The sequence below is a fragment of the Panthera tigris genome, chromosome A3 (genome assembly GCF_018350195.1).
Source record: "Panthera tigris isolate Pti1 chromosome A3, P.tigris_Pti1_mat1.1, whole genome shotgun sequence".
Taxonomy (NCBI): Eukaryota; Metazoa; Chordata; class Mammalia; order Carnivora; family Felidae; genus Panthera; species Panthera tigris.
Window position 1 is genome coordinate 42,458,990 of NC_056662.1, and position 25,898 is coordinate 42,484,887.

General features: G+C 47.8%; 1 protein-coding gene across 8 annotated transcripts in view; it reads right to left on the reverse strand.

The window, feature by feature from the left end:
- Positions 1-3,902: 3,902 nt before the first annotated feature.
- Positions 3,903-25,898, reverse strand: part of BFSP1 (beaded filament structural protein 1) — a 70,854-nt gene continuing 48,858 nt past the window's right edge. For all 8 annotated transcript variants that reach the window (XM_042980938.1, XM_042980940.1, XM_042980937.1 and 5 more), the window contains 5 exons: positions 24,186-24,278; positions 19,466-19,573; positions 9,773-9,993; positions 7,046-7,131; positions 3,903-5,052 (listed from right to left, as the gene is read on the reverse strand). In XM_042980938.1, the coding sequence (XP_042836872.1) occupies positions 4,064-5,052; positions 7,046-7,131; positions 9,773-9,993; positions 19,466-19,573; positions 24,186-24,278 (1,497 nt within the window). In that variant the 3' untranslated portion in view covers positions 3,903-4,063. The remainder of the gene's footprint in view (positions 5,053-7,045; positions 7,132-9,772; positions 9,994-19,465; positions 19,574-24,185; positions 24,279-25,898) is intronic.

Genomic DNA, 25,898 nt, shown 5'->3' on the forward strand with positions numbered 1-25,898 from the left:
AAGAAAGAAAACAGTCATGCCTATTCACTTTTATATTGCATGTTAGCATGCTTTCATGCTAAAGCAGCAGGGTTGAGGGGCACCTGGGTGGCTCAGTTGCTTAAGCATCTGAATTCAGCTCAGGTCATGGTCTTGGGGTTCGTGAGTTCAAGCCCCATGTTGGGCTCTGTGTTGACAGCTCAGAGCCTGAAGCCTGCTTTGGATTCTGTGCCTCCCTCTCTCTCTGCCCCTCCCCTCCTCTCAAAAATAAATAAACCTTTAAAAAAAAAAAACCCACAAAGTGGGGCACCTGGGTGGCTCAGTCGGTTGAGCGTCCGACTTCGGCTCAGGTCATGATCTCACGGCTTGTGAGTTCGAGCCCCACGTCAGGCTCTGTGCTGACAGCTCGGAGCCTAGAGACTGCTTCATATTCTGTGTCTCCCTCTCTCTCTGCCCCTCCCCCGCTCATGCTCTGTCTCTCTCTCTCTCTCTTTCTCTCAAAAATAAACATTCCAAAAAATAATAATAAATCTTTTTTAAAAAAACCCACAAAGTTGGGGCTGCCACCTGAGGAGTGGGGGTTGTTGCTGGGCATGTGCCAACCAGCCATCTTAGGTTGGGTCCTGCCACAAGTGGAGTCTAAAACAAGGAGTTGAGGTCAAGTCATTTACTGGAAAGGAGCATCTATATACAGGGGACAAGAAAGTAAGGCAGGGGTGGAGGGAAACTGATTCAGGACATGGGGTGAATGGGCTTCTTTGCGGGCAGCTGGGGCTCAGGCCCCCCAGGGGGAGTGTAGAACACCTCAGAGTTATCCCAATGGAGGGGAGAAGGAGCTGGGGTATTTATGCACCAGGTCCTATCCATCCTGATCAAGGGTGGCCCCCAGGAGCATCAACACCCCAGTGCTCCCAACCTGCCGGGTGTGTGGACCGAGCACAATCCTATACCACAGGATCCCCCAAGTCAGAGTCATATGTGCTTGGCATGAGAATCGTGGGGATGTAGGCATGAACCAGAACAGTGAGGGTCAGGGAAACTGGGGGATCAACACCCATGGCGGCTTCCACGACAGCAGTTACGGGTCACCGACTCAGCGCTTGGCGGATGGGAGGGGTGGGCAGCTGGGATTCAGCTTCTTTGTGGAGGAGGCAGCTTCAGGAGACTCTCAGTCCCGGACCTGAGGCTGGGACTCTGGTGCAACAGTTAGGACCAGCCACCTGCAGCACTGGCACTTTAGGTACTCCAGGACTTGTCCAAGCTCCAGGGTGCTCTTGTCACTGAGCTACAGGAAGGCCTGCTCTGAGCCCCCGTGTTTACTGACAAGAAATGGTTTTTAGAAAATTATAAAGTGCTTGTTTTCAGAGACCTCAGGGAGAGGGATAGCTAGGAGATGAACCCATTCTTCAGCTCCTTGGGAAAACAAACTAAGCAGGGCAAGTGGAGATAAGGAGGCAAGAAAAGAGCAAGTAGGGTTCTGGGGGACTGGGGGCAACTAGCCCAACTACACCCCAAGGTGTCCATTGTAAGCAGTCCCACATTCCACATGGCGAGCCCAGCTTGAGGTTGAGGCAAGGCTGCCAAGAAATAGTGTTTTCTTGGTTCCTGCCTCCCTCCTTGACCTCCCCTCCTCCATTGTCCCTCTGTAGTCCCCTTTAGTTCGCCTCCTTGAACAGGCTAAGTCCATTCCTGCCCCAGGGCCTTTGCACTTAAATGCTCTTTCCTCAGGTCTGTACATGACTGGCCCACCTTGTCATTCAGATCACATGTCACCGCATTCATGGGGTCTTTGCTTGACCATTCAGTCCAAAGTAGACCCATGGCCACTCTTACATGTCGTCCTGTTGGTTCCTTTCCTAGTATTGTCAGACTAATTTTCTCTTAGTTATCTGCTTGCTTGTGCATGTCCTTCCTCCCCATGCCAAAATGTCATGTCTGTGAGAACAGAACCACGTCTGATTTTTCTCTGCTGTCTCCCCAGTGCCCAGAACCATGCATGGCACAGAACAGACCCCCAGTCCATTTTTGATGGTGGACTGAATGTAATATAAAAATAACATTTCTTTCCAAAGTGATACCCTGCCTTTGAAAATAAGAATATGAACTGAACATATAGTCCACACAGTAAAAAGACTTCACGGGGAAGAGATAAAGCCTTCAGTGGCTGTGATGTTGAATATAACATACACTGATCCAAATTCCTAGTACATTCCGGGCTCTAGCTAATGGTTTCCATCATTCTCTCTTAAGCTTTTAAATTATAAATATTTCAAAAGTGTGCAATGGAGTGGGCCCTTCCATTCATCTTTTAGAAAGAACAACAAAAGCATATTTCTTTCTTGAAGTCAAAACCTCAAATGAACTCAGAACAAGTTTTTTTTACCACTCTGAATAGGAAAGGTGACTATTAAATACTCTATTATTCATAACAAAGAAATAATAGAATGTAATTTACGACTCCATCAATTTTGTCTAATAACGTATCACTGTCTTACGGGATACTTTTGTTTAGGCAGATGTAATAATCCATTTAAGCATATTTCTTCAGTGCCCATATGAGCATCTACATAGGGTAGGAGCAGTTTCTCAATTGGTAGACGTAAAAAAAAAATTCTTTTGGACCGGTAGTAGAAAAACAGATGCCTAGAGGCAACACAGAAATTTTGTAAAGACTCTAGTTTGAAGTGGGGCGCCTGGGTGGCTCAGTCAGTTAAGCGTCCGACTTCAGCTCAAGTCATGATCTCACAGTTCATGAATTCGAGCCCTGGGTGGGGCTCTGTGCTGACAGCTCAGAGCCTGGAGTCTGCTTCAGATTCTGGGTCTCCCTCCCTCTCTGCCCCTTCCCCATTCACGCTCTCTCTCTCTCTCTCTCTCAAAAATAAGTAAACATTAAAAATTTTTTTAAAAATTCTAGTTTGAAGGAATTTGTTTCCTAGGACGTGACACAGTATCTATACGTACACGTGCGTGTGTATGTGTGTGACGGTAATTGAGATCACTGATAAACGTGAAAAATCTCCCCCCAGCAGCACAGCACGCTGTCCGGCACATGGTATATGCTCATGAGTGCTTGTTGGACTAATCAGTTAACTAAATCCCACACAAGGAACTATGCAGTGACATTTGATTTTTCTTTTTGAACCTGACCTAGGATTGCAATTTCTCAGTGAGAACATTTTCAGTACTCAGACAAAAGGACACGGGACATAAGCTGTGGCAGACGGCCTGGGTGCCCCAGTTAGATCCTCATGACCCATGTATTTCCATGCCCGATGTCCAAATGCCTGCAGCTATATTTCTGCACCTGAGGGTTTCTTGCCCCTGAAGTCAGTGCCCTGGGAGCAGCCCTCCCCACTGGCGGACAGGAGGAGATAGTTCCGCTCCCTCCTCACTCGGGCAGGATAACTCTGGGGCATGGGTTCTACTCCATCTCCCAGAATCCCTTGGGGGCGACTGAGCTCCAAGTGCCCGCAGTGCTAACTGATCTGGTAGCAGACCTCTTATTGGCTGCCTTGCCATCCCGGGATCCCTCTTGCACCCCACTTCTGGCGCTTCCTGGGATCACACCCCCAAAGAAACTACACTCAAATCCCTGCTTCAGGATCAACTTCTCAGCGAACCCAAACTAAGACAGACACCTTTCATCATGCACCTCTAACAAAACACTCCTCCATGTGAACAGGTGTTTGTGCTTGAGATGCAATAAAAAGGCACCAATGCATCCACTAGCATGTTTCTGTGTGAGGCCCAGACACTCCCTGACTCTCTAATGAGTCTCTCCATGACCAGTGATGAAGGGCATGTCTCTTTCCTTAAAGGAGCAGGGTTTGATGGCCCCTGAACAGGGCATCCCTGTCCTGAGCATGGCTGACCCACCTACACTCCCAAGGCCCCTGTTAATTAGACAAAGGGTGTGCAAGCAAAGAAAACTTTTTAATTAAGGCTTCATTGGCAACGTCAGAAGGGCCAACTATGGTCTAATCCAAACAAGGAACCTTCACTCTTTTGTCATCTGTTCTAAAATATCAAGGCACTTCCCCTACAGTGGCCCCAAAGACGTTGTTTCCCACTGACCCCGGGCATCTTAAGAGCTCTTCTCTCCCGATTTCTTCTTGTTTGCCTTCGTCTTCCCAATCATGGTCTCCACGATGACAGCCGTTTCTTCATACGTCTGGATGCTCTCCGTGGAAAACTTCTCAATGGATTCCATCACTTCCACCTTCTCATATGCCAAAGTCCTGGGCGGACTTCTCTCCTGTGCATCACTGCTCCTAGCCGTGTGCCCCCCAGATCCACCCTGACCGACCCCAGGCCTTTGCGACTGGGGTGTAGATGGTCCCTCTGGACCAGGTGTGATCACGGGACAGGGCCCCTTGGACTCCTCCTCCTCCTCCTCCTCCTCTTCCTTCTCTTCCTTCTCTTCCTTCTGGTCATCATGTTTCTCCCCAGGCCCTTTCGGTTCTTCGGCACTAATCTCATTCTCCTTGTCGGCAGTATGCTGGTTAGGTGCCTTTCCGCCTTCCTTCTCCTGAAGGTCCCCCTGTCCATTCTCCACAGGGGGCCCGGGCGGCTCAGGAGAAGGCTCCACAGCGCTGTCGCGATGTACAGAGTCATCCTCAATGGAAATAACCACTCCGCCTTTGGCTGGGATGGAGAAGGAACAGAACCCAGGGTCCACATAACTGGCATCCCCAGAAACCAGCACGTACCGCCCTTTGGTGTAGAGGTCAGCCGGAGGCTCGGGTTCTTTGGGGCTTTTCACTTTGTCTTTGACCTTCTTGAACAGTTTCCCAAAGGCTTTGCTTATCTGCCCTCCATCTGGCACGTCTTCTGGAGCCCCTTCTGGGGTTGGGAGACTGGCTTCTTCGGCTCCTGATTCAAGCTTAGACTCACCTTCTTCTTTGGGTACCACCTGCACCAGCTTTGTGTCTTCTGGACCTTTCAGTGGTATGTCTTCCAGACTCTCATCAGCTTTGTCTTTAGCTATAATCTCCTTTTTCCTTGGAATGTTCTTGGGGAGACCTTTCTGTCTTGGTTTTGCTGTTGTTATATCCTGCACAGCCCTAGTGAGATCTAAAAAAAAGGGGGGGAGGGGGCAGGGGCATAAGTCAAGTTTGTCAATGGAAGAGGAAGAAAATGTGTTTGTGGGAAAATATGCTATTTTGGAGACCAAGGCCTAGTGCAGGGGTAGAGTTTACCATACATGGGGCAAAAAGAACAGAGAAAGATGCCTGGATCTGACCAGCAGCATTCATGGCCCACATTAAGGTCCCAGCTCTGCAACCAGCTGTGTGAATCTGGGCAAGTCTCTTGACCCCTCTGGGCTTGCAGAGAGGAGGGAAGGTACTGCCTGTTCTGACAGTTTTCACAGTTCCCACCCCACTGGCTGCGACTTACTGAGACATTCTACTGCAGTAACACTCGGAGTCCCCACCCCAGCCCCTGCTGAGCTCATGGTGAATACTTGGCTCTACCGGCTAGTCGATGGAACTCATTCCACAGAGTTATCCTCGCAGAGCAGACTGGGCCTCCAGTGTGTTCTGAATGGCCTCAGGCAGGGGACTCAATCTCCTGTGCTCCACACGCATCCCAAGCTAAATAGATACAAATGCCCCTTCAGTAGCATCCCTTTCCTCCTGGGCCAAAGAGGAAGCGAGGTACTAAATTCAGAAATGATGGGAATCCCCTGATCCCAAGGCTGTCTTCTAAAAGGAAAAACTGAACGGTTAAGAAAACACACACAATCTCGCCTTGCCTCGTCTATGAGGCTTTTCAACTCCACTTGCAAGCAGATTTCATCTCAGAGGTCTTATCCATGCCCTCCCCCCATGAACCAGAGGACTGACAGACAAAGCGAAGGTACCTAGCACCGGTTGACTCAGACAGCTAAGTGACCAGGGAATGGCAGAAATGAGCCATGAAGCCATAAGGGAGGAAGGGATGTGCAAAGGGACTTGTCTAAGGTAGCCCGCTGGGGGAAGGGGGGGCTTACAGGAACTGCTGCAGAATTTCAGGGCCTGGTACAAGAGGGAAAGGCCCTGTTCAAAATCATGAAGTATTTCAAGACAGTGGGGTGCCTGGGTGGCTCAGTCAATTGAGCCCCCGACTCTTGATTTTAGCTCAGGTCATGATCTTGTGGTTTGTGAGTTCAAGCCCCACGTTGGGCTCTGCACTAACAGTGTGGAGCCTGCCTGGGGTTCTCTCTCTCCCTCTCTCATTGCCATTCTCCCACGTGTGTGCATCCCCTCTCTCTCTCTATCTCTCTCCCTCACCTCTCAAAATAAAAAAAAAATTTTTTTTAATACAGAAAAAACAAAAAAGAATTTCAAGACAGTGACAGCAGAGCACTACACCAAGTGTGGGGACCCTTGTGTGCACAGGGCCCCGTGTGTGGCCGCATGCTCCCAGAGCTAGTCCCAGTCCCTGGGACTGCTGCCCCCTTCCAACACGTTCAGACTCCGAAACCCCATTTCCACAAATCCCTCTGAGCTCTCTGAGGGATGTGGATTTGAAAACACTATAGGCAACACCCTCTTCTTTTCTCCTACAACACTGTGTTTGTTCAGCACTAGGGAGATTTAGCTGTGAAGGTAACATCTCTCAGCTGCATGAAACCATCCCCAAAGGACCAAACGTGAAAGACGGAAGCCATGGTTGCCAACCAAGCTGGTTGTGCTCGGTTTTGCATGGAAGAGAAGTGAGCGATAATTGAGCGTGGACTCTGCCCCAGACACTGCATTAAGCACTTTTGCACGGCATTGCTCATTTCCTTTGCTAAGGTGAATATTGAATTATATTTCCCCCCAATTTAATGCTTCAAGTTCAAGGATGACATTCCCAAGGTGGCCTATCCCCCAGTCTGATTTTTCTCCTTGTAAACATTCTGGCTCAGTCACTCAGCACCTGTGGGAGTGAATCAGAGAGAGAAGACCTCATATAAAAGCGTTTAATTTCCAAATGGATCAGAAGGAAGCATAAATGTTAAGTTCAGGAAGAAAGCCGTTTGATTTTTTCCCCCACTTTTCCATGATAGAAAACAGCAGAAGCCAGGGTTAGGAAGCATTACCTTTCCCACCAAGCCGAGAGCTGAGAAAGGTTCCATGGCTTGGGGTGAACAGGGTGACAGGAGTTTCAATGAAGGCAGAGCTCAGCCTGGAGAAAGAACCAGAAAGAGGATGATCGCCACCTTGAATTCATCAAACCAAACAGATGGTGGGGGATTAAGAGTGACTCTTCAATGTGACCAAAAATGAGGAAAGCTTTCTCTAAATCACATTATTCATGAAACATACACACTTATACACTAGATGAGGATGTGAAGGGTTTCTTTGAGCTCGAGTCATACCCTGTGAAACACACAGGAGAATTATAAAATGGGGGTTGCTTGTAATGTAAAAAATGGCACTTCTCTGTTGAACAGAGTTTTTGTTTTTGCTTTTTTTTTTATTTATTTTTTCAACGTTTTTTATTTATTTTGGGGACAGAGAGAGACAGAGCATGAACGGGGGAGGGGCAGAGAGAGAGGGAGACACAGAATTGGAAACAGGCTCCAGGCTCCGAGCCATCAGCCCAGAGCTTGACGCGGGGCTCGAACTCACGGAACGTGAGATCGTGACCTGGCTGAAGTCGGACGCTTAACCGACTGCGCCACCCAGGCGCCCCAAGTTTTTGCTTTTTTTAATAAAAAAGTAGTGAGCTCAGGTGGAAGTATTTACAGCAACCAGGATATGGTATCCCCAATTCTTTTTTAAAACATAATATGCATTATATATAAGTAGAGAAAAAACTGACTATGCAATTGAGACAAAACGTAGACAAGTGGTGAGTCTGAGAAAAGAGTGTTCAGGAGTTCCTTGTTCTATGCTTACAACATTTCTACCAACTTGAAATTACAACAAAATTCGAAGTTCTAAGCAAATCAGCAAAAAGGCAACCCAATGACCTTTTTATGAAGTCTTGCCTCCAAAACAAAAATCTCCACACAGTCACTTAAATGCCAGTTCAAGACATATTTTCACGCGTGCATAAAGCGTACACTGTGACGCAAATATAATGTAGGATTATGCAACAATCCACTGACCATAACTAGAGAAAGAAAAAGAAAATCTTGCTTTCTCTGCTAAAACATTGGAGCACTCACGGCCAAGACAGAGCACCCATGGGGACATTTATGTCCCCAGAGGTCTGTGGGGCCAAAAGCAACCTTCTCCATGGGGTCTTTTGGTGACCATCCTACTTAAAATTTCACGAGACAAGGAAAGAACTGCTCCTGGTGGGGCAATTCTGGGTGCTTCTCTTTTAATTCAGTCTAAACCCCCAAATCAGCAAAACTTAATCAAAGAACCACAACTTACTAAAGTGACAGTCCTTCTATGAGGTATCTTCTATGAGTCTCCAATCTGCTCTCTGAATGATATCTATGGATATGGCCAGGGACATGGACACAGATATAGATGATGTAGGTGTAGATATAAATAATGCAGATGCACATATGGATAGATGCACATGTACATGATATAGGTATGCACGGACATGATGTAGGTGCAGACACACTTGATGTAGGTACAGGTATAAGTGTCCACACACATGAAGATGACATAGACCTAGATGACGTAGGTGTAGATGTGGATGGAGGTGATGTAGATGGAGGTGTGGACGATATACACATAGATGGTGTAGACGTAAGTGTAGGGGTAGGCGGAGATGATGTAGATGTAGGGATAGGTGTAGGGGTAGATGTTACAGGTGTCAGTGTAAACGTAATGCTGTCGGTGCAGGTACAGATTATATGACACAGAAGCAGATGACACAGGTAATGTGGCATACATGTACAGGTGGATGGTGTGGCTGTGGATGCAGATGTAAGTGTAGGTGTCAGTACACCCAGATGACAGAGTCATGATGGAGACTGTAGGTGTCGGTGTAGACGATGCAGAGATAGAGACAGGGGAAGAGGAAGAGAGAGAGAGAGAGATAGGGATGGGGATGCAGATAGGGATAGGGGATAGGGAGACAGACAGGGATAGGGATAATGTCATGGATAAGAATAGGGATAGGTGACAAGGACAGGAGATAAGGAGAGGGCATAAGGATAGGGGATAGGGACAGGAGATAGGGACAGGGATAGGGGATAGGTACAGGGAAACAGGATAGGGATAGGGGACAGGGGTAGGGACAGGGGTAGGGGATAGGGATAGAGGTAATTTCTCAGCTATCCTGAAGTTAATGGAGCTTAACTCACGGCTCCACTATGAACAAGACGAGCCAGTGCATTGACAGCCACATTACTGACGCGGCCAGGTGAGAAAAGCGATGACGGTAGCAGCAGTAATAACACCAACACCTCCGAGCGCTTGTCGAGTGCCAGGCACTGCATTAGGCACCTCACCTGCAGCATCTCATTAAATACTCCCGGTCATCCCACCTGCTAAGACATCTATGTCCCCAGAGGCCCATGGGACCCAAAGCAACCTTCTCCATGGGGTCTTTTGCGACAACCCTACTTAAAATTTCAAACATTCCCACCATCACCCCAATGCCGCTCCCCTCTCCCCCATCACAATTCACTCCCTGGTACTTGTCATCTGTTACAAAGCCATCCATCAGCTGCCTCCCCAACTAGCATTCCAGCTCCACCAGGCCACGGGGTTGCGATTCCTCCCCTGCCACGCCCCTACCACCTGGAACCGTGCCTGGCACACAGGAAGCACCCAATGAGGACCTGTGAACTAAGCCAGCGGCCGGGACGGAGAGAGACATGCAGCCTCTGGGCCGTGCCCGTCTGTGACCACACCTGTTGCCTTCGTTCTCAATGATCCGGTGGTACCGCTCCAGCTCGTTCTTCAGGGTCTGCTGGGCGACCACCAGCTGCCGGCAGTCATAGGAAGACCTCTCCAGGCTCCTCTCAGTCTCCTCAATCTCCTTCCGCAGGCTTTCGATCTGCTCGTTATAGAGCTGAATCTCGTCATCGTAACACTCGTGGGCATCTTTAATAGCCTGTTCCAGGGCCGCCGTCTGTGGGCAAAGACACAGCCATAAGGAAACCCACCCCACCTCTCCCCAAGACACAGACGTCTCCGGATGACAAACCCCGAAAATAAAAAGAAAACCCCTGTCTGTGGAATAAAATGTACAATTCAAATAAACTGTATCACTCACATTCTGAGTTAGCATAAACCTGGCTAAAAGATAAATAGAACTGCCCTGGGGCCTCTGGGTGGCTCAGTTGGTTGAGTGTCCAACTTCAGCTCAGGTCCTAAGCTCAGTTTTGTGAGTTCAAGTCCCACCTCGGGCTCTGTGCTGACAGCTCCGATCCTGGAGCCTGCTTCAGATTCTGTGTCTCCCTCTGTCTCTGCCCCTCCCCCACTCGCACTCTGTATGTATCTCTCTCAAAAATAAAGATTAAAAAAAATTTTAAGATAAACAGAAAAAAGCACACATACTAAATAGACAAGATGTTATTTTCACTGAAATGATTAAGTTGGGGCGGGTGCATACTGACACAGCACAAGTCCAAATTGAGGTAGGAAAATAGAAATATGACAGAATATAAGGTGGTCTTATAGTCACTTTAAGAGCTCCCAACAATGTGCAAAGAGCAACATGTGTATTTATTTACAAGCTTAGTATGTGTGCAGTCGTGACTTTTACAATCACATTTTCCCAAGTAGAAAAGAAATCACCGTGCCTTATCAGTCCTCAAAACAAAATGAAACAAACCAAACCAAAAAGCCACTTGTACCTAGAACATCCCAAAATTCACTGCACATTTGAACCACTGGAGGACGCTGTTAAGCTGCAGATCCCGACTCAGCAAGTCTGGGGGAGGCCAGAGGCTCTACAATTCTAACCAGTGCCCACGTGACGTTACTGGCCCTGTCTCTGGTCCACACAGTGAGTCGTGGGGGGGCTGGACAGGTATCTGAATTCAACTTCATGTATGTTTGCCACCAGGTATCTCACATGCAGCTGAATGTGCATATTGGACAAATCTAGAGAATGATTATTCCTAGGAGGACACCTGATTCCTCACTTTTTTTTTTAAAGTTTATTTATTTGGCGGGGGAGGGGGCAGAGAGAGAAGGAGATAGAATCCCAAGTAGGCTCAGCACTATCAGCATGAAGCCCAATGCAGGGCTTGAACCCACAAACCATGAGAAAAATCAAGAGTTAGACACTTAACCCACTGAGCCACCCAGGTGCCCTTGATTCCTCACTTTACATACAGATGTCGCTTTAGAATAGTGAAGTTCCCTAAGTGATGACATTTGAAAACAGCTTACAAAGGTTTTCAGGAATGTATCTACTGCATCAGGAAGGAAGGAAAGAAAAAAGGAAGGAGAGGAGAGAGGAGAGGAGAGGAGAGGAGAGGAGAGGAGAGGAGAGGAGAGGAGAGGAAAGGAAAGGAAAGGAAAGGAAAGGAAAGGAAAGGAAAGGAAAGGAGAGAAGGAAGGAAGGAGGGAAGCAGAGAGGGAAGGAGGAAAAGAAGGGGTACATATACTCAACACTTTGGGAAGTCATCTGTCAGCCTATGTCATCCCCCTTGTCTGATGCCTGTACCATCTCACTCATAGAGGAGTCCCAGCAGCAGTGTGACTCCACTCTCCTGACCAGACGTACAGAACCAGGGCTGGGCCTGATTCCGACAGGCCTATCACATGCTTCCTCCCTGTGGAATTTGGAAAGGGATCTCAGAAACAGCAGAGAGTGGGTGGCATATTCATATAACCTTGGGGCCGCCATTTTGGAGTGGCCATCTTTCATAACGTGCATGGAGAAACTGACAAAGGCAATTCTCCTGAGGGGCAGAGAAATGAAGCCTAAGGGCAAAGGCAAACAGAGATGAGAGAGCCTGTGAGAGAGAAGAAAGAGAGGGAGTAAGCAGCTGCCTCAGATCCAAGTTCCTGGTTCCTGCCCCATACCCTGCTCTCAAATCTCATAAACGACCTTTTATATCTTGCTCCTCTGGGGGAAAAAAGAGTATCTTCTCAGTAGAGAAACCCGGCAGATGCCACTTTAACCAAGTGATCCAAGTTACATCACCGGCAGGAAGACATGCCCACATGACACTCCCCTGATGAGACACACTGAGGACACATCACTCCTGTGGATTCCAGCCACAAATGCATAGCCTCAGCCTAATCCTGAAAAAACATCGAGGAGCCCAAAAGGAGGGACATTCCACAAAGTAATTCCATCAAGGTCATCAAAGACAGAGAAAGGCAGGGACTATCTCAGATTGGGGAGACTAAGGAGACACAACACCTAAATCGCAAGTAGGATCCAGGACCGGAAAAAAATGTTGGTGGGGTATTTGTGAAGTGTTTGTCAAGTCTATTACCAGGATGGTATTGTTGTTAATTTCCTGACATGGTTCTGTGGTAGTGAAGGTGCTAACATTTGGGGAAGCTGGGTGAAGAGTCTGTGAGAAACCTGTGTGCTATTTTTGTAGAGTTTGAGAAGTCTAAAATTATTTCAAAAGAAAATCACAGCGCACCCTTTGCTGCTTAAGCTACTGTGATCGAGTTTCTGTTCCTCGTTAAAAAAAAAAAAAGATTTTAAATTCAGTTACCTGTCATGTCAAATACCAAGGCATACCACTAATTCCTGGTGCAGCCACATTTTCTTACCTACGCCAGGGTTCATACACTCTAGGAAATGCTTCCAGGAAATAAGGAATTTAAAAGACCCCCTTTGAAGCTCGAATCTCAGAGACAAGAAGCCATCCAGGAGTGGAAGAACCCTGAAGTCAGACGTTCTTTTCTATGGAGCAGTCCCGAGAACAAGCCTGGGGGACCCTGGCCACGCTGGGGCCCCGGCAGCACAGCTCGAGCCTGGAGCCTGCTTCAGATTCTGTGTCTGTCTCCCTCTCTCTCTGCCCCTCCCCTGCAAGTGCACTCTCTCTCTCTCTCTCTCTCTCAAAAATAAACATTAAAAAAAATGTTTAAGGTGGGTTAACGGCCTCACATTCTATAAAAGCAGCCCTCATCTTTTAGAGGTACAGTTGAAATACTGCCTGATGAGTGGTCTGGTGTCAGGGATTGCTTCACAATCACATGGGGGTATGTGGAGTGCAGGTGATGAAGGAGGGACCATGTGTTGGAGGATGGGGGTACGGGCGCTCATGAGACTGTCCTCTCACTTTTGTGTATGTTTGAAGTGTTCCAGAACAGAGTAAACATAAGCAAAGATTATGAGTGAAGCGAATCGATTGCCCCCTTTGGGTATGGGTTCCCCGGCCCAGGGTGGGGACAATGGTCTGTGCTGGCAACTTCTCACTGGGAACAAGTCATGAGCCTCACAGCAACCATATGGGCAGGGGATGCCACTGCACCCACTTTACATTTGAGGAAACTGAGGCACACAGGCACAAAGTGACTTGCCAATAAGTACAGGATTCAGAGCCACCTGTGCAGGGTCTGAGACACTTCCTAAAACCATGGGCCTCCCTGTGTCAGCCTCCTCCCAGCTGCAGGTGAGCAGTACACGTGCGTGCACACACACACACACACACACACACACACACACACACACACGTGCACTTACTCCAGGCCCTTGGAAAACCCCCTATTCCCACACATCAACAGGCAAGCAACACCAGCATGTTCTCACTGAAGACCTGGGAGGAGACTGAGGGTGATCCACGCACAGACCCATCCGTCCCTGAGCACCTTCACTTAGCCAACTTCTAAATGGTAAACGGGATAGCAAAGCATTGTCACAAACCGGGAAATCAGAAACTAGAAAAATGTCACCTGTAACCTTTGAACCTTACAGGGCAAGCATGATTTTTTGTGTATCTCACGAGCTGGTGGTTTGCTGTTGGGGGTGGGTGGGTGGGTGGGTGATGGCTGTCCTCTGATGGAATTTGCGGGAGGGATACCTGCCCTGGGAGGTATCAGAAGAGGGGTGTTCAAGAAAAATAATAAGAGCCCCACTTTCACTGCCTTAAAGGGGGCTAAAGAGACATCTCTGATGTGAACAACCTTGGCACCAGCTTGGCTGCCTGAGAATGAGATGCGGACGCTCCTCCTTAGAGCCCACAGCCCAGTGTGGGGAGGTGGCTCGGTCACAGAGACATGCCCAGGGCATCACAAAGTACAGGGAGACCCTCAGGTGCTGGAAGATGTCAGAGAAGGCCAGTCCTGGGTACTGAAGAAGAGAAGGTGCTTCCAGAAAGAGGAGACGTGATGAGCCAAGGGGCAGGTGTCAGAAACCACAGGAGGGTCAGGAGAAGAAGAGAGAGCATCTCACTCCCAGCCCAGGGCTTCTTGGAGGGGAGTAGCTGCATGGAGACTGGAGAGCGAGGCAGGTGGAAGGTGTGGGCCGTGCTGCAACCCGAACTTCATCCTGAGCAAGAGTGACTGCTGTGTTTCTCCTTGGACCGTTTAGGTCGTCTGTGAGCCACTGCAGGCAGGAACTACATCATGCTCTGATCGGTATTTGCTGAACCTCACATGGAACTTGGCAGTCACGGATGAACGAAGGAGTCAGCGTTCAAGCACAGCTGTGAGGCTTGCTTTTGCACAGCATGGGTCACTGGGACCCTGGCAGTGCCTCACAGTGAGCCCCATCTGGACGGGTGACCTCCTGCTTCGGTCCTCTTAGGCCCCCAGATTCCTTTGGGTCCAAGGTCTTTTGAAAAAAGGAAACAGGTTCCTTTTTCTCCACATCCTCACAAACACTTGTTGTTTCCTGTGTTTTTGATTTTAGCCATTCTGATACGTGTAAGGTGATACCTCATCGTGGCTTTGACTTGCATTTCCCTGCTGATGAGTGATATGGAGCATCTCTTCATGGGTCTGTTGGTCATCTGTATGTCTTCTTTGGAAAAGTGTCTCTTCAGGTCCTCTGCCCATGTTTAATTGGGTTAGTTGTTTTTTGGTGTTGAGTTGTGTAAGATCTTTATATATTTTGGATATAGATCCATTATTGGATATGTCATTTGCAAATATCTCCTCCCATTCAGTAGATGAATGCATGGAGAAGATGTATGTGGTATATACATATACAATGGAATACCATTCAGGCCATAAAAAAGAAAGAGGTCATGCCATTTGCAACAACATGGATACACTAAAGGGTATAACGTTAAGTGAAATAAATCAGAGAAAAACAAACACCATATGATTTCACTCACATGTGGAATTTAAGGAACAAAGTAAGTGGACAAACAAAGAAAAAAACAGACAAAGAAAACAGAGTCTTAAATACAGAGAACAAACTGGTGGTCACCAGAGCGGAGGGGGCAGAGGGGAAGGGTGAAACAGATAAAGGGGATTAAAAGTACACTTATCTTAATGAGCACTGACACATAGAATTGTTGAATCACTACATTGTACTCGTGAAATTAACATAACACTGTATACTAATTTACTTCAATTAAAAAAAAAGAAAAACAATTTAAGAAGGAAACGGAAGAAATCAAGTGCCCTTCACGGATTACATGCTGTCTTCCCAAAATCTACCACTAGATGGTGCTAGGCAACTTTAATGAGAAACGATACTCGGGAGGTTCACTCTTTCCAAGTAATACATGACTTTTTCCATGTCCCTGCCTCAGAAACTCTCAGTGAAATGTAATTTAGGGAGCCAGAAGTGCCTGTCCCTTTTCTTCCACCTCTGGGAAGCACCATCCCAGTGGTCTCATGCATGGACTATGTTTAGCTTCAAAGAAGGGGTTGCCAGCACTGAGGGTGCTGTTTCTTCCATCCTTTGGACTAGTGTTTTGTTTGTTTGTTAATGTTTATTTATTTTTGAGGAGACAGAGCATGAGAGGGGAGGGGCAGAGAGAGAGAGAAAGAGACAGACAGCATCTGAAGCAGGCTCTAGGCTCTGAGCTGTCAGCACAGAGTTCGTGGGCTTGAAGCCACGAACTGTGAGATCATGTCCTGAGCTGAAGTCGGACACTTAACTGACTAAGCCACCCAAGTACCCCTGGACGAGGGTTCTTAAACTTGAGCCTGCAAAACCACCTGGAGGGCTTGTTGAAACAGAGATTGCTGGGCCCCACCCCAAAGTTCCTGACTCAGTAGGTCTGGGCTGGGCCGGGCCTGTGAATGTGCATTTCTGACAAGGTCCCAGGTGATGCTGATGTTGCTGGTTTAGGGACCTCACCCTAAGGACCATGCTATGGAGGGCTCTGGAAGCATCAGAAGCTCCAACCACAGGCAGAACCATATGCCTTGGTTGTGCCAGGTTGAAGCCCTCAGGCTACAAGGAGTTCTCTTTGCCCCACCCCCCTCCCCTGTCCCTAGTCACAGCATTGGCACTACTGAGGGGCTAAGCCACCAAATCTCCCTTACAGCACTCAGCTTAGCTACTCTATTGGGCAGTCACTAAAACCTTTCAAAATTAACAAAAAGCCAGCCATGAACGACTCCTAAATAGGATGTGAAAGCCCCAAGCCAGGGACTAAGGTAGGCCAGATGTAGAACATTCTGACCCAACCTAGGGCCCACCCTTACACCAGTGTGCTCAAAGTGTGATTCCTAGACCAGAAGCATCATCAGCTGGAAATCTAGAAATGCAAATTCTTGGGCCACATCCCAGAACGAGTCAGAAACTCTTGGGTGGGCCCAGCCACATCTGTGTTTTAATTAGTGCTAATTAGGCAGACTTTGGTCCCCATGACCTTTGCCCCTTAGCTTTCCGCCCATGAATATGTTAGGTTACATGGCAAAAGGGACTTTGCAGATGTGATTAAGGCTCTTAATCAGTGGACTTAAAAAAAATAGGGAGATTATTATAGATTATTCCTGATCACATGAGTCCTTAAAAGCACAAGTCAGAGAGATTAGATGCCTGAGAAAGATTCTATGCGCTGTTGCTGGATTTGAGGATGGCCATAAGCCAAGGCATGTGTGCGGCTTCTAGAATAACTCCTGGCCAACAGCCAGCAAGAAATAGGGTCCTCAATCCCACCTGCACACAGAATTGAGTTCTGCCAACAACTTGATTGAGACTGGAAGATTCTCCACCAAGAGCCTTCAGATAAGGAGGCCGGCCGACAACTTTGTATCAGCCTTGTGAGACCCAGAGCAGAAAAACCAACCAAGCCCACCCAGCCTTCTAACTTATGGAAGTGTGAGACAAGGGACTACTGTTTCAAGCCCTTGCATGTGTAGTAATTCCTGACAGGAGCGAGAGAAAACACAACTTGTGTTGCATTAGACCCACTGCTAGTGGTATTTAATATGAGAACATGTATTATTATATAGAAAATGATTTGGTAATATTTTGATAACTGGTTCAATATAGTTGGTTTTCTTTTAATTATATGTTCTTTATTTTTATTATACAGCCTTTAACATTTTTCTGAGAAGTGGACCACGGACTTTGCCAGACTGCTGGGGGGTGGGGCAGGGCACAGAAAAAGTGAAGATCCCCGATTTAGAGAGACAACAATGTCAGAGCAAGACCTAAAAGCCTTCCTGCAGCAACTATGGGAGGGGACAGGTGGCCAAGCAGACAGATTTATTTCACGTCCTCAGAAACTAAGTTGATCCTTCATGAAATGTCTTACTTTTACATTCAACAAATACATATATGTACATAGAGACAGAAACCTTTTTGCCCCGGAACAGGAATTTACCACATCAGCTGGGCTCTTTCATTTTCTCAGTATCTAGGGCAGGGTTTTCAACTTTGTCACCACACCCACTTGAAGAGCCACATTTAACACCACAAACCATACACATCATACAAACGTGTGTGTGCATGTGTGTGTGCATTTGAGCAAATATATATATTTAAATATGCAAACATATATATTTAAAACACAGGTTTCACAAAGCAAATCCCACTGTTACATGCCATGTACTCTGTTATTTCTTATTCTTAGTCTAGTGTTGTCAATTTCTTCTTTATTAATGCCACTCAATTCTGCTGAATTCATTTTACAACCCAATAATACGTTGTAAACAGTGGTTTGGAAAACACCAGTCTCTAGGACCAGTGGGCTTGCATCCACTTCTCCAATCTCTCATTCACACACGTGCACGCATACATACACACGTATATACATAAACACGTGCACACGTACGTTCATACAAAGTCATGCATATATACACATATATGAATATAGACATATATATAGTACACAACATGCACACACATATACACATACACACATGTACGTCTACACACATAAACACATATATGTACATGCATGTGCACGCACACACACATTCACTCACTCTCACTCCATTCTTCCAGGGCCTCAGAGGAAGCCACAAATTACCAAGTCACCAAAATGGTGCATCTGGTCCCCGACCCGTGGTTTGCCATGAAAGGATGAGTTTTAAGGGCAGTACTTGATTTCTTGAGCTGTGATTTTTACCTCGGGAGACAATCACCAGACCCTGGTTTGCTTTCAGTGGCCCCTGAGAGTTGCTGCATAGTGACAGTGTGTGGTGGGGCAGAAATGAAGATTCTGGAACTCAATGGTCCCCTCATGAAACCCCGGGCAGATCTGGAGGGCACTGAATACCTACAAAAGCCCCAGATCTGTGTGGTGTTAACTTTTTTTGATTTTGCAGACATTGGATAGAGACAGAGTAACATATAACATATAAATGTTCCAGGTTTCCTAAATAGTCCAAACTTTTTCTTCTCTTGTCCCTTCATGTGTACTTGTCAAACCAAATGTCCATTTATTTTTTGATTTAGGAATGTAGTTGCACAGTATATGAAGGTTTAGTATTCTAACCCAATGTCTCCCATTACAACAGGATAGTAATGAGAGAAAGCAAACTGGAAGGAATCAGGGGTGTGAACCACGAAGCTCACTAACCAAGAAGGAAGGCCACAGAAACAGGAGAGCATTCTTCCGGTGACTTTAGTTTTCAGATTAAGCTTTGACAAAAAAAAGGGGGGGGGGGAGGGGTAGAAACGGGAGCTTTATACGAATGAATCCTGAGGGGAGGCAAACACTGACATGACCACCCTTTCCCACGCCTGTAATCAAATTCCAAAGGGGAGATTTTAGGTCATGAAAAGAGAAACAGGAAGCATAGATTGGAGGATAGAAATCCCAATATGTGTCCATCTCTTCTTATTTTTAAGGATAAGTTTAAAGCAGGCAAAACGGATCAATTGTGCAGGAGTCAGGACAGCCTTACCCTTGGTGGGGAGTGGTGGTGACTCAAAGTGGGCACAAGGGGAACCCCTGAGGGGCCTGGGAATAGCATGAACCATGGTTCCCGTTTGCCCAGAACTTGGCCAGTCCGGGCATTGAAAGTCCTGCATCCTGGGAAATCCTCACTTAAAGCAGCATAGCTGGTCACGCTACTCAGGATGGCCTGTTTCTGGCTCTGAGCACTGGATACACAGGCATGTGACACTCATGAGAATTCCCTCAGATGGATACTTGTACACTTTTCTGCATGCACTTGACACCTGAATAAAATGTGTTGTAGAACCCTATTGACATGTGTGGTGGGAATGCCCAACGGCGAGCAGTGGACACGAGAGTGTGACACCCTACCTGGGCCTGCAGCTCGGCTCTCTGTGCCTGCAGAAGGGACACTACCTCCCGGCCCTCCTCCAGCTGGCTCTGCAGGACAGCGGCTTCTCGTTCCGTCAGGAGCTTCTCCTGCACAAAGAAAGCCAGACTCAGCACTCCCATGCACTTGATGTGTGAGCAAATCCAGAGGGAAAAGGGTATCCCCCCCCCCACCCCAACCAAATTCATCTGCTCAGTCCCTGACCCCCAATGCAATGGTGTTAGGAATTAGAGCCTTGAGGAGGTGATTAGATCTAGATGAGGTCATGAGGATGGGGCCCTCATGGTGGGATTAGTGTCCTTATAGGAAAAGGAAGAGACACCAGAGTGCTCTCTCTTTCCAAGATGCACCAAGGAAAGACCATGTGAGGACACAGCAAGAAGGCAGCTGTCTACAAACCAGGAAGCAGGCCCTCATCAAGAACTGAATCTGGGAGCACCTGGGTGGCTCAGTTGGTTAAATGTCTGAGTCTTGATTTTAGCTCAGGTCGTGATCTCATGGTTCGTGAGTTCGAGCCCCGAGGCAGGCTCTGAGCTAACTGTGTGGAGCCTGCTTGGGATCTGTTTCTCTCCCCCTGCCCCTCCCCTGCTCTCTCTGTCTCTCTCCCAAAATACAAATAAAGTTAAAAAAAGAAAAAAAGAACTGAATCTGCCAGCAGCCTGATCTTGGACTTTCAGCCTCCAGAAGCATGAGAAACAAATGTCTGTTGTGTGAGCTGCCCCATCTGTGCTCCTTGTCACAGCAGCCTGAGCTGACTAAGACAGACCGCCAGTGGCCGCCCTTAGTTAATGCCTTTCCACTTTGTCTTCAGCGTCTGAACCATAAATGCTACGAGACCCACATTTCAGACTGCGTGTGCCATACACTGGCTAAAAGATTCCGGACAAGGCGCTTCCTCCTCTGCAAAAGGGAAGCTGGGGATGCAGACTCTCATAGGGCTCTGTTGTCTGTCCCTGAGCCCAGGGAGAAGGGGAAACCAGAGACCTAACTGCAGACGGCCCTCCTCAGCTGTGTGCTTACTCCAGGGCTGGTGTGCTCCTGTGTTTCTCGGTGCATGGAGGCATGGTTTCTCTCAGTCCATCTCTGTGTCTCTTTACCTGTGTCTCTCAGTCGGCTTCTCTATCTCTGTCCTCTTTGTTTCTCTGTGTTTCAGTCCCCACCTCCCTGCCTCAAAGACGCAGACGAAGGGGTAGCGGGGGTAGAGGGGGACTCAGACTCTGAGCACCAGTGTGTGGAAGATATGCATCTATGCCACACTTTGCAAATTCTAGGCCTGCGGCCTCGGGATAGAGGCAGACAAAGTGCAAATACATTGCACCACCTCCCTGCCAGGGGCCTGCCCGCTTGTCTGGCCCTGTCTCTCCTCAATGCCCAGCTCCCACTCATCATACACCCCTGCTCCCTCCAACCCACAGCGGGAGTGTCTCACGCACAATAGACCCTTGGATATTCATTGAAGAGGAAGAAAGACAGCCTGGCTGCTGGCAGCTGGCACTAACTGCCAGGCCGTGGTGCTCCCTACTTACAAACTTATAGAGGATGCCCCCTCCCCACATCTGAAGATGTCACCACTGGGACCATGGCGGAATGAAAAAGAAACAAGACTGTCCTGTGTCTAGGCACCCACAAAAATGACCAAACGTTTCCCGCCCCCACCCCACCCCCCCGCCCCAGTAACAAGCGATGCTGCTTGATTACCAAGTATACCCTCCTAGGTACAAATTATCAGGATACTCAGTCATAGGACCAGCCCTCTCCTGAGGGCATCCAACCCAGAGCAGAGCCCTGCTTAGCTGATCCCTCCCCTCGAATTACCCACCACAGGCCTCGATCCTCTCACACATCCCTCCTCCTCTGAGACACCCTGCAAGTCCCCAGGGGACACACTCCTTTGCTGCAGTGAATAATACACCCGGCTTTATTTGACCATAGGTGCGTCCTCAGTGGCCTCTAGCTAGAGGGCACTGACATTATGCTTTACTGACACATTAACCATTGACCTGCTGTCCTAGGGAACGACACTAATTATAGCCTCATTTTGCAAAGGTGACTTAACACATTTTTTAAGTAACAAGAGTCAGTCAGACAAACCTGAAAGGGACCATCTATCTCACATATAGAATTTTTAGGCTAAGAGTAATAAAGAATGTGGTGCTTTCTAAATCTGTGCTTCTCCATCTGTAATGTGAATCTTTGGGGGGTCTCGCTAAAGGAAGATTCTTACTCAGGGGGGTCTGCACTCAGGCTGGAGATTCTGCATTTCTGACCAGCTTCCAGATGAGGCAAAGATCACTGACGATCACTGATGCTCTCAGACTGTCCAGACAGTCTTTATATTCTTACAACTCAGAAGAATTTTGTTACAAGAATATAGATGCATGATTTAAAAAGTGTGTTTGGTGTAAAAGAGCTTTGAACTGGGGGGGGGGGGGGAAGGGCGGGGGAGCATGAATTTGCACAATACAAATAAGGTATCTGGAAAGAAACCTCTGACAAAAAAAAAAAATTAAGGCTTCAAGAGAAGCTATTTTAGGTCCTTCTAGAAGCCTCAGTTATATCAACTATGGAGAGCAGTCACCTGAAATGGTCACTGATGGGTGATGTGGACAAGAATATCCCCATGGAGGCCAAAACAAGCAACTTTCCTACCTCACAGATGTTATTCAGCAGAGTTTTAAAGTGTCTTCTGGGGCACCTGGGTGGCTCAGTCAATTAAGCATCCAACTCTTGATTTCGACTCAGGTCATGACCTCATGTTGGTTGATGAGATCGAGCCCTGTGTCGGGCTTCACGCTGATAGCTCAGGGCCTGCTTGGAATTCTCTCTCTCTCTCTCTCTCTCTCTCTCTCTTTCTCTCTCTCTCTGTCCCTCCTCCTCCCCCTCCCCCTTCCCTGTTACCCACCCTCCCACCACTCCCACCCTCCTGTGCCCTCCCTCTCTCTCAAAAATAAATAAACATTTTTAAAAAATAAAGTGTCTTCCAAAGGAAGCTTTGGGATTTCTTTGGCTTTGTTATAAAGAAATATTAAGTTAAAACAAAAAGACCCAAGCAGCCAGCTCCCCTGGCCCACAAGTTTGGAGCTTGTCTACACACTGCCCTGGGAGTTTCTAAATGACTGAGACAGGGCTCCACCTGCCAGGCAGCTGATTAATTGACTTGGGGTGTGGTCTGGACAGACTTCCAGGTGATTCCAAATGTCAGTGGGTATGAGCACCACTGTCCTAAGTCGTCCTTGCAGAATAACAGAATCTCACCAGTTGACCAGTCCCCCAAACCTTGTAACAACCTACCACAACCTCAGGAGAAGGGGCACCATGACATTTTTGTTTTAATCTGCATTATTGTCAGTTTATTTTTACATGTCTCGTGTTATGCATCAAAAAATCCACTAAACCACATTAGGAAAACACGACGTCAGCAGCTAGAGAGCTCAGTGAAGGAATGTGGAACATTCTATCAGAAATGAGGGGGCACCTGGGTGGCTCAGTCGGTTTTAAGCATCGGACTTTGGCTCAGGTCATGATCTCACAGCTTATGAGTTTGAGCCCCATGTCAGGCTCTGTGCTGACAGGTCAGGGCCTGGAGCCTGCTTCGTTTTCTGTGTCTCCCTCCCCCACTCTCTCTCTCTCTCCCCCTTTCTCGCTCTTTCAAAACTAAATATTTAAAAACTTTTTTAAAAAAGTGGGGCGCTGGGTGGCTCAGTCAGTTAAGCATGCAACTTCAGTTCAGGTCATGATCTCACGGTTTGTGGGTTCGAGCCCCACATCGGGCTCTGTGCTGACAGCTCAGAGCCTGGAGCCTGCTTGGGATTCTGTGTCTCCCTCTCTCTCTGCCCCTCCCCTGGTCATGCTCTGTCTCTCTCTCTCAAAAATAAGGAAATATTAAATTTTTTTTAAATAAAATAAATGTAAAAAATTTTTAAAAAGGTTTTTACATCCAAATTCACATTAAAAAAAATCAGCCTCTGTAATCTCTATTTTTTTTCCACAGTAGTTTTCATTCCACAAACTTACATAATCATTAACAGAGGCCAACCTTGAAAATACAGCCACGTACTGTCTGGGTCTCTCTGCATTCAAAATTTACGGCCAAATTGATAAGGAGAATAAGAAAAGAAAACACTTTTTTTAAATGGGCAAAAGACTGGATCAGATACCACAAAAAAGGTACATGGATGGCAAATAAGCCCACGAAAAGAGGCTCAACATCATGAGTCACTGGGGGACGCAGTTAAAACCACAGTGAGATACACAACACACCTGTTAGATGAGCAAAAAGCACAAACAGAATAAAAACCTGACATCCCCAGTGCTGGCAAGGACGCAAAACAACAGAAACGCTCACACACTCATCGTTGATGGGCCGCAACCATGCAAACCGCCTTGGGAAACAGTCTGGCAGTTTCTTACGAACTACGCAAGGAAGAACAGCCTGAAATTCTCAAGAGGAAATGCCTAAGACAATGGTCAGGGACACAGTTTGTGTCCTCAGATGCCTAAATTGTTCCCAGTCTGAGTGAAAGCAGGGAAGGGTAAACCTCAAAGGCGAATGCAGAGCGAGAGCGTGACCAGGGAATGCGGCTCGGTGCCCAGTCGGACCTGACCTGAAGCCTTACCTGAGTCTCTGCTAAACTAGGTCGTTGGGGGTGTAGGCGCCCTCCCCAGGTATGCTCTCCCTGCAGCCTGGGCTCTGATTCTTACCTCCCTCATCCCACTTGTAATGGCAGATGCTTGAGGGGTGGTCTGGACAATCTGCTGCAGGATGGTGACATAGGTCTGAATTTCCAGAAGATTCTGTTGGGGGAAGGAAAGCATTCTCATTAAAACTTGGGCTCCTTGAGGTCTTGCCTCCAGGACCAGGTGACCCCAGGGATGAATGCTTTCACATGTTCACCATCACAGACAGGACAGACCACGACCCGTGCAGTGGACACTTCACACTCCCTTTAATCTTCACAAGAACAAGAAGACAAATAAAGAGGCTTGTCGATCTCGCCATTTCCCCTCCGTTACATGGATGCTTTTGCTGCTGGTCTTCCTAGAGCCCAGGATGGCAAAACTACAAGAGAAAGCAGAGGTGGGGGCAGAGAGACCTTGCAGAGTACAAAAGACCCTTTCTGACCCCAGAACAGGGCAGTGCTTCCAAGGATGGTCCCAGACTAAATCACTTACTAGCTGTGTGTGGCCTCAGGTAAGCAATTTAAATCTCCCAAAATTCAGGTTCTTCCATATAGGAGGACTAACGATCTGGAGGGGGGGTCCTGATCCCCCTTCCCAGCAGAAAGAACACCTGTGCCCAGCTCCGTGCATGAGGGCCGATGGCACAGTGCAGAGAACTGCCCTCCTCCAGACAATGGCCATCTTGTCCAGGAAGCAATGCCCCCCCAATCCCACCTCACCCCCACCCCAGACCAATGACTCTCTGGCACAGGAGGACAAAAGGCCAACCCTCTTGCCTCAAAGTGGGACCAACCTTGTGGAGTGAGTGATTCATGTTGCAGAGCCCCCCGTGGGATCAAGCTGAACCATACTCCAGCTAATCCCACACCTTTGCTCAGCTCCTACCCCCGTGCCCCGTTCCCCCTCCTCTCCTCCTGGGAGCTCACCACTAATACAGCAATCGCACGAAAATCACCACTTGGGCTCTCCTCGTAGGCAGCCCACCCTAAGACACTATCTCAGGAGGCTGCTGTTGGGACCAACGAGATAATGCACAAAAGCTTCACAGTGTGAGCTCTTATTATTATCATTGTTCTAAACAGCCTCGAAGTGGTGGGGGGAGGAAACAGGCCAGGCCTGGTAGAAAAGCAGAGGAACACCATAGGGAGGGGGACCCCTTCAGTATGAGTAACGGGGCCTCCCATTGTGCTGAGGCAGGTCCACACTGAGGCAGGAAGAGAGTCTAACACTACTCAGCACTCACCAGGCTCCAGGCTGTACCCGGTGTCTCACCCATACTACCACAGTGCATCAGTTTCCCCAGAAGCAGAAAGACACGGAATGTTGTGTCCCTCCAAACGTCACATATTGAAGCCCCAACCCCCAGTGGGATGGGGTTTGGAGGTGGGCCTTTGGGAAATAACTAGATTTAGATGTGGTCGTGAGGATGGGGCCCCAGGACAGGATTAGTGCCCTTATAAGTGACACCAAAGAGCGAGGGGCACCTGGGTGGCTCGGTCAGTTGAGCATCCGACTTCGGCTCAGGTCATGATCTCACGGTCTGTGAGTTCAAGCCCAGTGTGGGGCTCTGTGCTGACAGTTCAGAGCCTGGAGCCTGTTTTGGATTCTGTGTTTCCCTCTCTCTCTGCTCCTCCCCTGCTCTCTCTCTCTCTCTCTCTCTCTCTCAAAAATAAACATTAAAAAAAGATTAAAAAAAAATTCAAAGAGCTGATATCAGGAAAAGCCCAGGTGAGC